The 17,670-nt window shown below is 40.9% G+C and overlaps 1 protein-coding gene across 2 annotated transcripts in view; it reads right to left on the bottom strand.

Moving 5' to 3' along the window:
• Positions 1–7,476: 7,476 nt before the first annotated feature.
• Positions 7,477–17,670, bottom strand: part of LOC116629082 (polypeptide N-acetylgalactosaminyltransferase-like 6) — a 33,820-nt gene continuing 23,626 nt past the window's right edge. The window contains exons 2-3 of one of the 2 annotated variants that reach the window (XM_032399388.1): positions 14,734–14,955; positions 7,477–8,616 (exon numbers count right to left, since the gene is read on the bottom strand). In XM_032399388.1, the coding sequence (XP_032255279.1) occupies positions 8,569–8,616; positions 14,734–14,955 (270 nt within the window). In that variant the 3' untranslated portion in view covers positions 7,477–8,568. Of the gene's footprint in view, positions 8,617–14,107; positions 14,956–17,670 lie in introns of those variants that run through there. The other variant, XM_032399386.1, reaches the window with a different exon arrangement.

Raw genomic sequence — 17,670 nt, 5'->3', positions numbered from 1 at the left:
AACTCTAGGATTTCATAGGTATGTTGTGAGTGAGGTGTCTCTCCTTCAAAATAATGAAAACAGCTTGCTTTTATTATAGCTCACTAGTCCCTAAGCCACATGAGAACAAAAACTATGTCTCATGTACTCACCGTTCATCCTTTGTGACAAGTACAGTGCCTGGTCCATTAATATTTGCTGAATGAGAAAAGATGAATAAGAATGAACAGCTGACAGGTCAGATGACAGCTATGTAAAGTCAACAGAAGGAGACAGGATGGGCAGCAAAACTCTACAATGACCCACTCCATGGAGCAGCATAAAAAAAAAAAAAAAGATGTGTTGATTAGAAGGGGTTGTCAGTAATGGAAGGACAGAAAAGGCAACTAGAAATGAGTGTGGGACATGCCATCCAAATGCTGCCCAGAGTAACCACCTACGTATGGGTAAAATTCCCAGTCTCAATGGTGGGCGTGTCCTTAGGATGGAGCTGAGGGTGGGAGTTTGTAGCCAACAGACTTCAAGTGTTATTCTTTCTGGCAAACCAAGCCCACTGGCATCCCTGATGCCCTTAAATAGTCTCTTTGTCTTTTTTGTGATTGCATGTTCATCAAACAAATTTCTGACTCCCACGAAGTCTGCTTAGCTGGAGAGAATGTGCTGACAATATGGATTTTACATTTTTCTGTTCCCCTGGACAGCGATTTATTGTGCAGAATCAATAGAGGGATTCTCAATGAACACTGGGCGCATGCATAGCATTCTGAGGCCCAAAGTACTGGTTTTTTTTTTTAATTTTTTTTATTTTTTTAAAGATTTTATTTATTTATTCATGAGAGACAGAGAGAGAAGCAGAGGCAGAGGGAGAAGCAGGCTCCCCGCGGAGCAGGGAGCCCGATGCGGGACTCGATCCCAGGACCCTGGGATCATGACCTGAGCCGAAGGCAGACGCTTAACCGACTGAGCCACCCAGGCGTCCCCCAAAGTACTGGTTTTATTCACCGGTGGATTTCTGAGCTTTGTGACAGTGGTAGTTTTCATGGACAATTAATAGTGGACATCCCGGTACTGTTCTCGGCCCCTGTGCATTTTGGCTGGGGGGAGTCAGCCTCTGGGGATCTGACCACTGTGAGCACCGAAAAAGAGTCAGTTTCCGGATCTTCAAAGAGGGGTGTCAGTTTCATTCACCCAGGCCTTTCCTCAGGCTGGTGCCTCTTACACCTTTCCACACAGACCAGGCTGATAATGAGGGAATGTGCATCTGGCAGGTCAGCAATCTTGGGTTAAAGTACATTTTCTTGAAGTACTCCATTTTTAAAAAATGTTGCGTATTGTACATGCTACTCTGTAATATACCCATTTCATTTCATTGTTATCTTCCTATTAACCTTTAAGTAAAGTCGATGCTCTTGGGAAGATAGGAGTTTCCCTGGCTCCCGGTGCTCCTGGGCTCAGGCTGAGCACTCCCTCAGGGCATGCTTTGTACATTTGAGGAGCTCAGCCTTAGACACCTGCTTAACATTTGCAGTTCTGTGGCTTCTGTGTCTTAAGACTTTTTAGTTCTATCATCCTTGGCTATTTTACTTCCTCTAAATAGGATTATTTCTTTATGCCAGAAATTGAACTGATTTTTTTTTAACCCAGATTGCTACATAGCAATTTTGGCTGTGGTAACTAGCATCTCTTATGACCGTGGTTTAATGGTGTCTCTTTTCCATTCTCTTTTTTAAAAAAATACCAGTGTGGACTCTGTTGCTATCCAGTTAAATGAATAATTGGACTATATGTTTCATGTACATTTGGAGGATTAAACCAATTAGAGTAAGCATTTTGAAAACATAAACCATTCTATAAATTTTACTAATCATAGTACGATTTCAACAGTTCATTTTATTTTGCTGGTGAGAAAGAAGAAAGCTCTCTAGACAATTAACCAGGGCTCTAACCTTTAGAAATGAGAGAGAGAAAGGAGGGGGAAAGAGAGAGAGAGAGAGAGGTATTCTGGCAGACAAAATGGTGCCATCTGCTCATATTTTATACAGCATTTTGTCTCATGTTATTCCACACTGGCTCTAAGAAAGAGCTAATAAATATTCTAAGTATAAAATTTGAGTAAAATATTATATTATTGAGGCATTATGCCATTCAAAACATGATAAGATCTGAGGATGTGTTTCTATATAATGATTTTAGCTCTAGGGTACAAGTAAAGTAAAAATGCTGTTGTCTAGCTATGCTTACAACATCACCAAAATGCATGCTTCTGCTTTCTCTTTCCCTATTGTTATGTTCCCACACACCTTCCAAAGCAACGCATTCGAAAATACTCTTTATTATGAAGATTTCTATGCACCCGATTCTTGAAAATCATCAGCATTTTGCCATGCTTGTTCATCTATTCACTTCCCAATAGACTTTTTTTGCTGGATAATTTTAAAGAAAATCCCACACATCCTGTCATTTCACCCCTAAGTACTTCAGTAAGCTTCTCCAGGAGAAAGAGAGAGAGAGAGAGAAACGGAGAAAAGAAAAAAAAAGCAAGGGAACTAGAGAGAGAGCTGGGGAGGGAGAGGAAGAGAGCGCGGGGGGAGAGAAAGAGAATTTTCTCATATATCCACAAATTAACATGAATTACTTAGTAGCTAATACCTAGCCCATACTCAGATTCTTCTGATTATCTAAAAATGTCTCTTTTCAGATAGTTTATTCTATTCGGGATCCAAACCAGCTTCATTTCATTGTGTGTGGTTGTGAACTTCATAGAGCCTTGTGACGATCCTGTGATCTAGAATAGTTCTCTTCCTCCTATTCTCTCCCTGCTGTGTACTGATTGAAGAAATCAGGTTCTTAAAGTCTAGATTTGGCTAGAGATATTGTTTAACTTTTTCCTCTACTCTCTGGATTTGCTGTCGACTGAAGTTAGGTTTAAAGGCTTGATTAAACTTGGATTTAGTTTTGTTGTTGCTTTAAAAAAAAATCATTTCAGGGCTTGTTCTTGATTTTCGAGCTTGTCTAAAATGTCTTCACGTTGCATCATATCAGAATGTGTGTATGATTCACTTTCAATGATGTTATGATTGATCAGTGGGTTCAGGTGGCAGTAACTTGGTGATTTTATTGTTTTTCATCCCTTTTTCCTCTGATGGTTTTGCCATCCAGTGATGACTATGGTCTGAATCAGTTATTGCATTAGGGTTTGCAAAATGTTGATTTTTCTAATTCTATCTTTCTGTTTGAGTTTATTATGTGAGAATCTGTAGGAAAAAAACTGAGCCACTAGGGTTCTTTGGACACCTTGAAATATATATTATACCAGAAACACATGAAAGATCCTTAATTATTGCCCTTTAAAATGTCAATTTTCAAAGTAATGATTTGGTGTCCTAACAACTGCCAATGATGACTAGTGATTTTTATTTTGTTTCTCCTTCTCTCTTCTCTCCAGCTTTTAAAGCATCATTATGGGGGCGCCTGGGTGGCTCAGTCTGTTAAGCATCCGACTCTTAATTTCAGCTCATGTCCTGATCTCAAGGTCGTGAGATCGAGCTCTGCGTTGGGCTCTGTGCTGGGCATGGAGCCTGCTTGAGGTTCTCTCTGCCCCTCCTCCCTGCCCCCCCACCCCGCAACTTCCTCTCTCTCTTTTAAAAAAAAAAAAAAAAAAAAAAAAAAGGCATCATTATGAATTTATAGCTTTTTAAATATTTAGTATAATTTAACTAATTGGGTAATTTTTTTTTAAAGATTATTTATTTATTTATTTGTCAGAGAGAGAGACAGGAGAGACAAGCAGGGGGAGTGGGAGAGGGAGAAGCAGGCTTCCCGCGGAGCAGGGAGCCCGATGCGGAGCTCGATCCCAGGACCCCAGATCATGACCCGAGCCGAAGGCAGAAGCTCAACGACTGAGCCACCCAGGCGCCACCCCCCCCTTTTTTTTGATGTTCATATTGTTCCATCTATAGAAAGTGGAACCTCTTCTGGCTAACTCCTGTGTCCTATTGATATGACCATATCAGCTTTTGATAGCTTTCTTACTCTCCTTGCTTTTTGGAGCAACAAATATCCCAGCATATTTTTCTACATTTCCTGCCCCACAACTGGACTCAGCCGTTTCTTCAAGTATCCTTAGTTCCATTTAGTGGAGAATCTTCTATAGAGACCATGAGGAGCGTTAGATGTGCTCACTGAGATGGGATTTGAATTGTTTCTAGGCCTTTTCAGTGGATAGAGCTAGAAAATTTGTATTTTTAGAAAGTGAGGGGAAAAAAAGGCATATATTCACATTGACATTTCCAATTCAAATTTGAGATCATAGCATGTTTATTTTGTTGATTTTTATATTTGGATCTCTTCTTATATCTGGATCTCTGCTGCAAACCTTGTGTTTTTTGGGGGGTTCCTGGGTGGCTCAGTCAGTTAAAAGAGGCTGGCTCTTGGTTTCGGCTCAGGTCATGATCTCTGGGTCCTGGGATTGAGCCCTGTGATGGGCTCCACTCTCAGTGGGGAGTCTGCTTGAGATTCTCTCTCTCCCTTTCCCTCTATCCCTCCCCCACTCACACTCTCTCTAAAATAAATAAATAAATTGTAAAAAAAAAACCCTTGTGTTTTTTAACAATACTTTTAAATTTGTGTACTTGAAAAGAAGGTAAATTAAAAAATGGTTCAGAGTTAAACAGATCTATAGATTTATATAATTAATTACATAGTTTAGGTTATATAGATCCTTATTAATTTTGGCCCACCTATTACAGAGTTAAGGTGTCCTATTATTGGTGTGTTTCTGTCTGTTTCTCCTTGCATTTCCAGCAGTTTCTACCTTATAAAATTGTTTTTCTATAGATTGTAGTCTCTGGTATTATAATATCTTTTTTGGCCTCTTAACTTTTTAGTTTTTTTCTCCCCTGTCCTACCTTGTTTCATATTAAAATTCCAACTTCTGCTTCCTTATAACTTGAATTTGTCTGGTATTTCTATTGTATTCTTTAATCTCTAATCATTCTGTATCATTTTGGTTTGGGTATGTCTCAGCAGACAGATTTGCTTTAATGGTCAATACAGATTTTTTTCTTTTAGTATATTTCTTTATACTAATTACATATTTATGACAGTTCTGACATACTGATTTATTATGTATTTACTGTACATAATCACTATGTGATCCATTTTCTTTCCTCTTTGTAGTCTTTGGTTTTTAATATGGTCTGTATTTTTTGTTCTACTATTTACTTTACACTAATATTATCTATAATATCTGATGATTCCTCTTTTTTTAAGAAAATGCCTAATTTTTTTCTAAACAATACTGGTTAGTTATAATCTTTTCTCCTTTTCTTCCCTCTTCTTCAGTGTATAAACATAGGTGATATTCTTTTAACTCTAGTTAATGCTTTTGGAACAATCAGTGACCTCATTCTGCTTCCACTTACTTTCTCTATTTGTTAGTTGTACTATTTCTGCATTGTCAGAGCATATAAAATTCGCATATTCTTCTATTCTTAATACCAGTCTCTACCAGACCTTAGGCCAACCTTCTCTTGACATCTCTTGGGTTTCTTTCTTTCTTTAATACTTTTTTTTTTGTTGAGAGAGAGAGAGCATGCTTGGGTGGGGCAGGGGGGGGGGGGGTTGGGGGGGTGGGCAGAGGCAGAGGGAGAGAGAGACCCTGAGATCAATACCTGAGCCAAAATCAAGATTTGGTCACTTAACTGACTGAGCCACCCAGGAGCCCTTGCTTTTCTGATGCTCATTCTCTAGTATGTTTCTCAGAAAAACTCTTGGGAAAAATAATCCATGAGTTCTTCAATATTTATAACAGTTTTTTGATGGCCTCCATACTTGAGGCATAGTTTGTTTGGATATAAAGTCTTTGGCTCTGGGGCACCTGGGTAGCTCAGTTGGTTAAGCGTCTGCCTTCGGCTTAGGTCATGATCTCAGGGTCCTGGGATTGAGCCACATGGGAGCTCCGCGTTCAGTGGGGAGTCTACTTCTCTCTCTCCCTCTGCCCACCCCCACCCACTCATGCTCTCTTTCTCTCTTTCTCTCAAATAAATAAATAAAATCTTAAAAAAAAATCTTTGGATCATATTTTATTTTCTGGAGCATCTTTACAATGTTGTTCATTGTTTTCTGGTACAAAATATTTGTATTTCTAAGTTTTACTTAGGTTTTTTTTCTGCTTAGATGCATAAAATTGCTTTTTTATTTAAAAAAATACAATGACTTTACTAGAAATGTTTCAGTATTGAGAAATTGAATTTTTCAAATATAGTCTTTTAATATGTAGGTTCAAATATTTTATTTTATGAAGATTTTCTTGAGTTACAGTTTTATGTATTTGTTGTCTTTCACTCTGGGAGAGCTTTCTTTTTGCGAATTCGTGTTAAATCTCGTTTGCATCTTTGTTGTTCCAGGTCTTTGGTAGAGTCCTTTTGTTTCTTTTCTCTCCTTCCACTTTGTTAATTTCATTCTCCTCTCTTCTAGCCTCAGTTTCTCTTACTGTGCTTTCCATAGGCTCTACTTGGTGCTCTGTTCCTCCCAATGTACCCTTCATTTCTGAAATCCTCTGTCTTTCTTTTCTTTTCATTCCTGAGTTTTCAACTTGCTTTTCACATCATCATGCCTCCTTTCCTTCTGGCCATATCCTTTCTGAGCTGTTCTAATTCTGATTGGATGGTTCCTTCAAACTTTGGTTGTTTTTAGGATTCTTTTAGCTCATTTTGATATCTTATGTTGCATTTTTCCTCGTCTTTGTGGCCACATTTGTAGTATGTTTCATTCTCTGTTGGAACTTTATTGGGCTCATTTTTATCTCTATCCCTGTCGAATATCTCTGTATGAGGTTTTATTGTAATCTGCTTTTATTTTCCATCTATAAATAAACTGGTTTTCTTGGGCTAGTAGAGGAAAGTTCCTCTGTAGGGCTCTTTTCTCTTTGTTATTGTGATGTATTACAAACTATAGCCTCTCTGTCTCTCAGAGCTAAGTCAGATTTACAACAGCTTCCTGCCTGTGATTCTGTTGTCTGGAGTTCCAAGGGTCTTTCATTGCAAAGCAGTCTTGTCCCCTTTAAATGTGTTTGTTTTTCAGTGCTTTCTGAGATCTACCTCAGACACTTCTCTCTTGTCAGAAGCTTTTGTCTCCTGGCTTCCACAGTGTTTCAATTTGGATTTGACCACCAGCAGGTTTTATCTTTATTCTTTCTTCTTCTTCTTCTTCTTCTTTTTTTTTTTTTCCTATGAGGGCAGGTGTGGGCAACAGAAAGGAAAAGAATGAGTCTCCATCTTTCCAAAAGAGTATTTTGGAGCGTTTCTGAGATAGATGTGGGCTTCAGCATAGTTGACATTCCCATGGCCCCTTTCTGGTTTCCTATCGTCTTTTTGTGCTTGTCCCCAGCTTGGAGCCTGTGCGAATGTCTGAATTTTACTGGTCATTTGCATAGTTGATTGCTTTAGTTCCTGTTCTGAAAAGATTGTCTTTTTCTGGGAGTGAATATTTGTTGATTTCTAATTTGCAGCTTCTAGAACTTGTCAGTACTGCCTTTTTTTCTTTATTACCGACTCCACACCTCTGCCAATCCCACGCAAAACCTGCTGCTGTCTGGTGCTTAGGTTAAACTAACCCATATTCTGCAGTTCCTTGTTACCAGTTTTATGTAAGGTTATAGCCATGTTGTGTGTTTTTTCTTTGCCATCCTAAATGTTCTGTCTGGTTTTTGTGATAAAATAAAATAAAATAAATAAAATCATACTGCTGCTGTGTTTTTAGCATTGGAAATCTCAGTATATCTTAAAGCAAGAATATTGTAGAAAATTTAGCTTTTTATTTCTGGCATCACACCCTGTGGGTTTTCATTATTTCCAATAGAATGGCAGTATTTGAATGTTAGGATCTGGAGCAAAACTGTTTGCTGCAAACTTGTAGGCAATTCTGGCAAAAAACCATAGGCAAAGAGCCTGGATATATGTAATTAGTTCTGGATGACTTGGGTCTAAAACAAGACTGGAAAAAATTGATTTGTCCTTCCTGTTTTAGGGATTGAGCTGGAAAGTTAAGCTCCTTCTGAAATTACCTTTTTATGTTAGTCTCTCTCCCTAACAGGCCTAAAGAATAGGCCATCTTATCCAGAAATTGATCAACAAATATGCATCACGGGCAAGAGAGGCTCAACAGAAAAAGTTATGCGCATCACGGCAAAAAGGGAAAAATCTGAGGTGAGAGGTGGTTTAGCCAAATATTACGGGGTTGTTGATAAGACAAAAACAGATTTTGGAAATCTAAGCTGGTCAATTCCTGAATCTCAAAATTAACAGGATGAAAGATAACTCAAGTAGATTAAAAAATGTAAAGAGATAATCGTGAGAAAATAAAACGTGGAGCAAGTATTTGGCTACGGAGGCAGGAGGAAAGCACAGGAGCACTTATCTTGCGACTCCCCAAACCAAGACAGGTTGCTCACAAAATCTAAGACTGACTGATGCCATTTAGGCTGCTAAAAATATTGTGAATGTAAGGGGACTACTTACCTTTAAGCAGTGTGGTACTTCTCAGAGTCTGGGACAGGGCCAGCCAAGACCTACTGTTAACAGTACCTTGTCAGGACACTTGGGAGAATATTGGCTCTTGTTCCTGACTACTGCCTGTCTGCAAATGAAAAAAACCAAATTCCGAGCTCCAGAATGCATTCTGGCATCAGTCTGGATCACTTAGAATTGACCTCCAGTATTTTCCCACTTTTATTCCAAGACCCCAAGAATCTTCCCCATTTTTTGCGGTGCTCATTCTTGCTCCCCACCGGCCTGTGGGTGGTCACTGGATTTTTAAGGCAAGCTGGGGGCTGTTGCTACTGCAGTGGCCACTCTTTGTTCTAAGCCAGTTGTGCACTTGGTTAAAGAACGGGTGGGGTGGAGGTCGGCATCTGTCCATGCCTGGAAAGATGATATTGAATTTTTTCTCGTTATGCCAATTCCTGAGGCCTGGATTGGAAATCCCGCTATGATAACTCAGTGAGCCTCAAATTCTATTAATTTGATGTCATTCTTGGAATTAGAAAGGTACCAATCGTCATTGGAAATTAACTAAGATGAATTAATGATTGCCTAACATACGCTTAAAGTTTCGTTTACTCCTGTTGTGTGAGCCCCAAAAGGTATATATTTATGTGTGTAAAACATATATCAATATGAATACATATATTTTAAGGAAGAACAAAATAGATAGAAAAGACAGAACGTTTTGCTTGGTATATTTATACGAGAAGAAAAAAAATCTGTTAGCTCTGAAATACCTCTGATTCCATTAGACTTGGGCCAAATTGCCACTGCTGAGACGCTAAGATGTCCAATTATTTTTTCTCTTCAAAGATTTTAATTATTGATTTCTCAGAGAGGGAGAGAGAGAGAGAGAAAGAGCTCGCACAAGCAGGGGGAGAAGCAGGCTCCCTGCTGAGAAGGACCTCGATGTGGGACTCGATCCCAGGACTCCGGGATCATGACCTGAGCCAAAGGCAGCCACTTAACCAGCTGAGCCACCCAGGTGCCCCACTGAGATGTCCAATTTACTCAGCAGGCAATATGGAACTAAAATCCATTTTATCATGAGACACTTTAAGTTTGCCTTCAACTGTCTTCACTGCTGAGAACTCAGAAAACACACAGTAAAATCTGAAAGGATAATGCGATTCTTTATGTGTTCCTACATTTTTCTCAACCTCGTCGTTGAGCTCCAGAGAGATGACTTAGCATAGTGTACCGGCATTGCCTCTGCCTGGGAAAATAAATGACAGATCAAGTCAACTCTAATACACTCAGAGAATGACAAATCATCTCTGAATGACTGCTTAATGTAATGATCTGGTTTAGACAGATAGCAGCTGAATGGCAGGGCCAGTTGCCAAGGGAATGGTGGGACAATCTCTCTTTGCAGCTTTCCCAGTTGCAAGACTGGGTTGCCGGGGAGGGGGGTCGGAGGAGGGGGAACCGGCCACAGCTCTGCCAAGGGGAGGCGAGAGAGCCTCCCTCATTGTGCATCAGTTGCTGGCTTTGACCTCTGCATTATACAGCGGCAGCATTTACGCAGAATTGGTTTGAAAGAGACACCATCACATCCTCAGATGGGCTTTCAGATAACACACCGCCTAGGGCCAAACTTCCTTTCCTGTAAGCTGATAGGGGGAAATCCGAAAAGCCAGTACACCGTGAGAACATTAGAAGAAAGAGGAAGAAAGCAAGTTAAAAGAAGTCAAGTGCAGCCAAAGCAGAGGAAGAGAACTGGAATTACCGAGGGCGCCCGTCTGTGTGAAGGTTCTACAATTCCCGGTGACATTAATCTTGAGGAAGGAATTTAAATAGCAGCCGAAGGAGTTCGGCGCTGAGATGAATTTTTAAAATAAAGATTTAAAAAAAGTTTTGCACCACTGCAGGAAGACAGACGGATGCGCCAAGATTGGCACATTGAGGACGGAAAGCAGACACATCTCAAAAGAATCTCTGGCGCCAGTCGGGAAAGACACGTTTGTCTATTTTATATCTTTTGTTCTCTCTTACACATGATGTTTGGGATTCTGCAGAACTCTTCTTTATGGACACTAAAGGAATACTATAAATGTCTTTAACAAATTCATGAATTCGAAGGAGGGGAAGGGGTAAGAAGGAGAAAAATAATAGGAAATTCGGCTTCTTTCATTTAGTATCTTGACACAAAAAAAGGCACTCCATATGTGCTTGGTTTAAGAATAGTTTTCCACTTTAAACTTGTTCTTACCCTATCCAACACAGCAGCATGGAAAAGCACATTGCTTCTACTTGAATTGCACAAAGGGATATTCGACTCAGTACACGGCTCAAAATCCTATTTCTTTCTCCTGGGCCCCATGCCACCCACTGTTCCCCATGCATTCTACCCACTCCCAGAGGCCGATCCACCCAGTGCCCACCACCGGCAGGAGGCAGTGACTTCTCTGGAAAGCACTTCTCTATCACATGTGACTTTAATCTCTTCTTGCCTTTAAGTAGGAAGCTGGCAGGGAGAGTTTGGAAATTGCCAGAACAGAGGATTCTCACTTTTGGATTTTTCCCTTCTTCTCTGGAGGGTATCAGAAGAGAATACTGAATATCTTGCTTGACTATCATGTGGACCATAGACCTGAGAGTCCATCACGATCGGTTACCTGAGATTCCCACCTCAAACTCTTCCTGGCCGAGCTTTCCAAAGTGGCAGATGATGTGTGGCCAACAAGGGAGGGCACGGAGACTCTTCTCCCGTGTGGTGGAGCGGAGTAAGAGCGTAGCGTGCTCCGTGGAGGCTCAGGGCAGAGCAGTGAGCGACCAGGGGAACAACAGGGAGCCCAAATCCTCCATTCATTCATCATTCATTCCTTCGGTGAATATGTATGGCACACGCACTATATGCCAAACACTTTTTTTAGCTGCTGAAGAGCATGAGTAACTCCACAATTCAACAAAATCTCTGTGTCATGACTCTTTCTTTCTAGTGTGGGACATAGCTGAGAAACATGATAAATAAATGCATTATATAACTGTAATATGGTGAGAATAAGCTGAAGGGAGGGAGGGCAGAAGCAGAGAGACGAGTTAGGAGACAAATGCAATAATCCGTCCGAACTTGTCAGGGAAATGAGTAGCAGTTTAGTGGCTATTTATGGCCTGTAACTTATCCTTTACAAGGTGGGTTCTAACAACCAGCGCCAAAAATTGCCTAAGCACTTCCTTGTTTACCCAGAATCAGGCTGACAGAGAACAGCAGGTGGGAACCGTTCCAAGTACAAGTGCATAAAACAGCCAGTTACCCTGCTTTTGGCACAGATCTCCCATAAAGGATTCTTGTGTTTACGTTGCTGGAGGTTTGTGGTTCTTTTCTAGAACCACTTTCAAAGAGCCACACGGGTTGCATTTCCCTTTTCACTGTCTTACAAAAACAGCAATTGACCTTTTACGTTTATTCAGGAGCTTTGCCCATTCTAACAATTAATTTAAAGTTTATAGGAAATTAAACAACCCTCTCATATACTGGATTGGATCCTGGAACAGAAAAGGGACATGAGTGAATAAAACTGGTGAAATCTGGATAAAATCTGTAGTTTAGTTAATAGTATCGTACTGATGTTAATTACTTAGTTTAAACGCGCTGTGGTTAATGTGGCAAACATTCAGAGGTTAACACTGGAAGAACTGGGGTGAAGACTATCTGTGAACTTTGGGTACCACCTTTGCAACTCTTCTGCAAATTTAAAATTATTCCAAAATAAAAAAAATATTTGAAAAAAAGGCCCCTCAAAGGGAAAAGAAAAACATAAGAGTGATCACTTCAAAAGAGCTATTTTCAGAGGTAAAATGATCCATAGATATATTCTGCACATTTAGCCATTTTTATCCACTGTTAAGAAGTAGGTTGCTATTACCTCATAGATAGTTAGAAATAGTTCTCTTTTTCATGATTTCCTTTAGATCAAGCTGCATTTCAACACTTCTCTTTCCTCCTGCATTAAATGTACAGGCACTATTTCTACTCTCAGGGATCTACTCTGCTTAGAAAGTAGGTATTTTTCGAAACTATTTACCAGTCCAAACCCTTGTCACTTGTTGGTTTCCTTTCTTTTTGCCTTCCTCCAATCTTCCAGGTTTTTATTCTTTCTGTGGACCACACCTTCATTGAACAAATGCAACTGAATGCAACTAGCCCTTGAACTGTAGCCCCATTTTCCTCTTTCCCAAAACCTAAATATGACCTTTTTTTGTTTGATGTGCTGAAGCTTTGGGGAAAGAAATTTGCCATCGTGTTAAAAAAAAAATCTGATCTTCTCAATGCCTAATTGTGTAGACCAGAAATGATGAATGCAAGTGTTCCCATGGGCCAGGCAAGCCACATAAACGTGTAAGGCAGTCAAAGGTAATGAATAACAACCTTCTGCCATAGCCTACCTGGCCTTCAGATGATTATTCTGATTTTTCTGGGGGAAGTCGTATCTTTTTTAGAACATCAGTGGAAGAAGCTTTGAGTCTGTTTCCAAGCCAGGTGCTTTATAAATACAGGTTATGGTTTAGTCAGGTTCGAAGGGAAAATGTGACCTGTTGCAGCTGAAGTAGTAACCACGTAGGAACAAAATATATGTTTCCACAGAAAATGGAGAAAAGCTTGATGAGATTTTAACTGGCTGCGGATCACACAGTGATGCTGTGAGGTCTTTGAGAATATTTCTGAGTCACTAAGGCAAGACTGCATTTAAATTACCATAGGTGGTAGATATAACCTGAACCAAAAACACCTTACAAAGGCACTTTCCTGCTTATTGAGCAACAAATTCCTGTGTCCTACCATGCATTAGACTAAGAAAGCTCTTCTTGGGGTCTACTTTACATTTCCACCGCTAGAAATGAAGTCCATGGTAGATAGCTAAAACGAATAGGAGCAGACTAATATGACTAATATTCCAGGGAGGCTTTAATGAAATGTTCAAGACGCAAAGTATCAGATCAGATCCCTAACAGGCTTGAGCAGCCAGTATTAGGACCACGCGCACATTCAAAAACATTCGGCAACGGAACATGCAGTGATGTTCTTGACCTTGACTCTCTCCTTCGTTCCTCGGGTATCCCAGGCACAGGTAGAGAATGACATCTTTTTGGACCCTCGTGGCACAACAAGCAGTGCACACGAAACATTTTCCAGGGGGAGCTGGGACTGCCCACCCAAGAACGCTGCTCACTCCTGGCCACTCCTGCCATGCCCTGGGGCAACCTGTACTCAGAGCTCTGCCAAGCCACAGACCAGACAGCGACCTGGCTAATGCATGTTCTCCCCCACACAACAAGACCAAGGATAATGATGAAAAGGCTCCCCCACAAAGCACTATAGTCACCCCCTGGCTTCTGAAAACCTTGAGAACGAGGACAGCGCTAGCATCCCGCCCAGCCTGCAATTTCCCCCTCATAGCCTCCTGCTAAAAGCAGATTCAATTGCTAGGATAAATCCACCCTATCCAATTTTAGTCCTTGCTTTAGCATATACTTTTCTATGAGGAGAAGTCTATAGTAATAGAATTGAACGGAACTGCACCCAGCACAATAGTCCTTTCTATGCCAAAAGGTAGATATTTTAAATTTGGAAACTGGGGCTCTTCAGTTCTTTCCGTTTTACATCACGAAGTGAAATCAAAAAGAAGCCTTCCGAGGTGGAAAGGTTAGTGCTTATTGAAGCAACCGATGTGGCTCCTGCATGTGCCACAGCTGTGGGTATTTATGGAAATGCATTTCTTCGTGATTCTGCATAGCACCTCCGGCTAAGAAAATAGTCAAGCCGCTCCATCACCTCATCCTTGCATACACCAATAGCAACAAGGCTATGCATGGAGGACGGGGAAGGATTCTTATCATGGAGATCAGGTCACACTTATTGACACGGTAGCATGACAGCTATTTGCATTCTCTGCAAGCTCTCATGGCAATGTCACTAATCTCAAATAAAAATATTTTCTAGGTGTATTAAAAAAAATCCATTTGGGAAGTCAATAGCGGCCAAGGGTTCTGGGTGGGACTCTCAAGGCTGAGGGCTGAATGAATGCTTCTCCCTGGCAATTTCTAAAAAAGTCAACAGTTGGACATTGATTTATCGGAGATGATTTAAGCTAATCTTACTTGGCCGAAGGGCAGAGGAGCTGAGGTTTCGGCAGTCCCCCCCACCACCTGAGCCCGGGAGAGAAGGACGCGCTGAGGTAAGCGCAGGTTCCATGCAGCCTCTCCTCACCTCCCCCCAGGCAGCCGGTGGGGGCTCCACCGGAGGGTAGTACTTAGGCACATCCCAGGCCACTGCCGCCATGAACCATTTGAAGTCCTTGCACTTGAGTTGTTTGCGCAGCTCCTTCTGGGCGGAGATGTCCCCGGTGGAGAGGTGCCTGTATTCTGGGCGCCGCTGGTAAATGTACTCGGCGAATTCATCCATCCAGGTCTCAGCCACCCGCTTCAGGTTCTGTGCAGCAGAAAAGAATGTCATTTATTGACCTAGGCACTCAAAGGGTGATTTTGGTTGCACTAGATTTGGAAAAATACCAGAAGTTCGACAACCGCAGGCCGCACTGGTTGGTGGCTTTTTAATAAATGGGAGTTTTCGTGACTACAAGGGGGTGCGATATGGTTCGTCTGAGGCCCTGCACACATTTCTGCTTCTGGCATAGGGTTCAACTGCCAGTGCGATAATTTATTAGAGTCAGTAAAATTTCAGCTTACGATTACATCAACTTTCTCATCCCTCCTGTTATTTCATGATTATAAATTCTTTATTTTTCACGCAGAACTAGAGTTGAAACTGGAGATAATGATGTCCTTCTTAGGCATCAAATTGCTTAAACCATTTCAAGGAACAGTTAGGATCTTGGAAAGAATGAGGACAAACAAGCTGTTACTCTTCTCTCCCAATTACAGAGACAACCCAGCATTACTAAATTCAAGACCTTATGTTCTGATGATATTTTCTATGTACAAATCTGCTAAGCAGAATTCAGTAATTTACTGCAGAATGAAGCGTAATGAAGCGTAATGAAGCACCAACTAGCCGGTCTTCTCTGCAGATGTTTCCATGGGTGAAGGAAGCAGGAGGCTGATGGTAGGGAAATAAGCATGCTCCTTAGGGGCGGGAGACCGTGTGGGCCCCGGGGAGGAAGCTCTGTCCTTTCATCAATTTTGAGATTGAGCAAATAACTCATCCACTCCAGGCCTCAGATTCCTCACCTGGGAAGGTACAGATAGTAATATGTACCTACATCATGGGAGTGGTGGTAGGATTGAGTGAAGTAACATCTATAAAGTGGTTGGGCTCGTACCCAGCACACACTAGGTATTATGGATATTATTATTATTAGCAGAAAGTAATTGGAGGTCCAGTGTTGGGCTTGGCCACAGATGAACTGAATTGTTCCTGTCGCCTTTAGCTGAGATGAGATGTGCTCCGACACCCCTTCAGGCATATATATATATATTTAAAGATTTTATTTATTTAACAGAGAAAGAATGAGAGAGCACAAGCAGGTGAGGTGGCAGGCAGAGGCAGAGGCGGAGGGAGAAACAGACTCCCCGCCGAGCAGGGAGCCCGATGTGGGGCTCAATCCCAGGACCCTGGGATCAAGACCTGAGCGGAAGACAGACGCTTAATGACTGAGCCACCCAGGCGCCCTGTGTTCAAATGTCTTATTTCAAGTACTCAGTTGCTGTGATATGGACCCTTTCAGTTTCTCATTTGTACTTAGAAGATAAAGTGAGCAGAATGGCTGGAAACTTTAACAAGATCCAGGCATAAGTGACTAAAGGAAAAACTAGTGATATTTAGGAAAATCATTTTCTCTTAAAGATTGTTACAGAATCCTAATTAAGGCCTAGAAATATGCCCAGAGGTCTGCCAGGAGTCAGAGTCTCCAAATATCTCAGTCTTGTAAGATTGTACCCTTTTCTTGTTCTGTCCCACCACCTCTACCTCCAGTGTCCCTGATGGGCCTCTCTTCCATCTGAGCTTGTCTCCATGCACCCCTCCCCCTGCCCTTCCACTTGCTTCCACGCGCTCCTTGGTTGTTTTTGGTTGCCAGTAGACATGAGGAAGGGCTCAGTTAATACAGTAAGGTGCAGAAAAGAGACAGTGCTACAAAGACTACTCTGATTTCTTGGTTGTCTCCGTGTTCCTTCCTTTCCAAGACTCCTGACATTGAGAGTGTAAGAGTTTTTTTCTGAGGGATTATTGCTTGCCATCGCTGTGTGGCCTGACATCCCAACAGCACCGTCTTGCCCATGACACTTTCCACTCCTCTGACTCCAGTTTACCTCGACAGACGATCAGAGTCAGAACCAATGTTGTTTTGTCATATTCTAGCCCTTGCCACACATTCTGAACTGCCTGATTTGTTTGGAGAAAGATAAGGAAATGGATGATGGTGGAGGCTTCTGCTCCGGGATGGCGCCACGCACTACACACACCTGTAACATTTACGTATGAGTCTTCAACATCATCTCGCCATTGACCTTTCATTCTGATAAATGTTCTGCATGAAATGCTTGGTATTTTTTATCTGTCCTTGGACAGACAATTTTTATGATTAGCAAAAAGATTCAAAGATAGAATGGAAAAAAATTAATCAATAATATTAAAACTTTATTTATATTCAAATTAGATTTTAGGCTGCAGTTCCAACCTTTATCCTAAAATCCAATTATTATATAAAATGGAAATATTTAATTTCCACTACTTTACGCTTCCCTGATAAATGAAAGTGAATAAAGGCAGGGGAATATAAAAAAGCAGAGGCAAAGAGGTAAATTACCCAGGAGTAATGAGAAAATTACTTTATTAAGTAGAGACATGCCTTGAAAATTCGGATAGCTTTGTCACTAAGCTATCTATTTTGACTTGTGTAAATAAGCACTATTAGACTGTACATTCCATGAAGTTACGTATAGATCTGTTTTTTAATTTAAAAACCCAGCACCTTGAATGATTCCAAGCACATGTACGTGCTCATCTGGGCATGCTAATTGCTGAACTAAAAAATATATTATAAATGAATGTGAACAAATTCATAGTGTGTGCATATATCCAATGGTAAAGGCACTGAAATAGGAACAATTTTTTAAAAAGTGTTGGTGCCAAAGCATAGATATTTGTTGCTTTGGATTTTTTAAAAAAGATTTTACTTATTTATTT

Source organism: Phoca vitulina, unplaced genomic scaffold (genome assembly GCF_004348235.1).
Source record: "Phoca vitulina isolate PV1807 unplaced genomic scaffold, GSC_HSeal_1.0 scaffold265, whole genome shotgun sequence".
Taxonomy (NCBI): Eukaryota; Metazoa; Chordata; class Mammalia; order Carnivora; family Phocidae; genus Phoca; species Phoca vitulina.
Note: the sequence above shows the minus strand (reverse complement) of the source record. Positions and strands in the feature narration are given on the sequence as shown.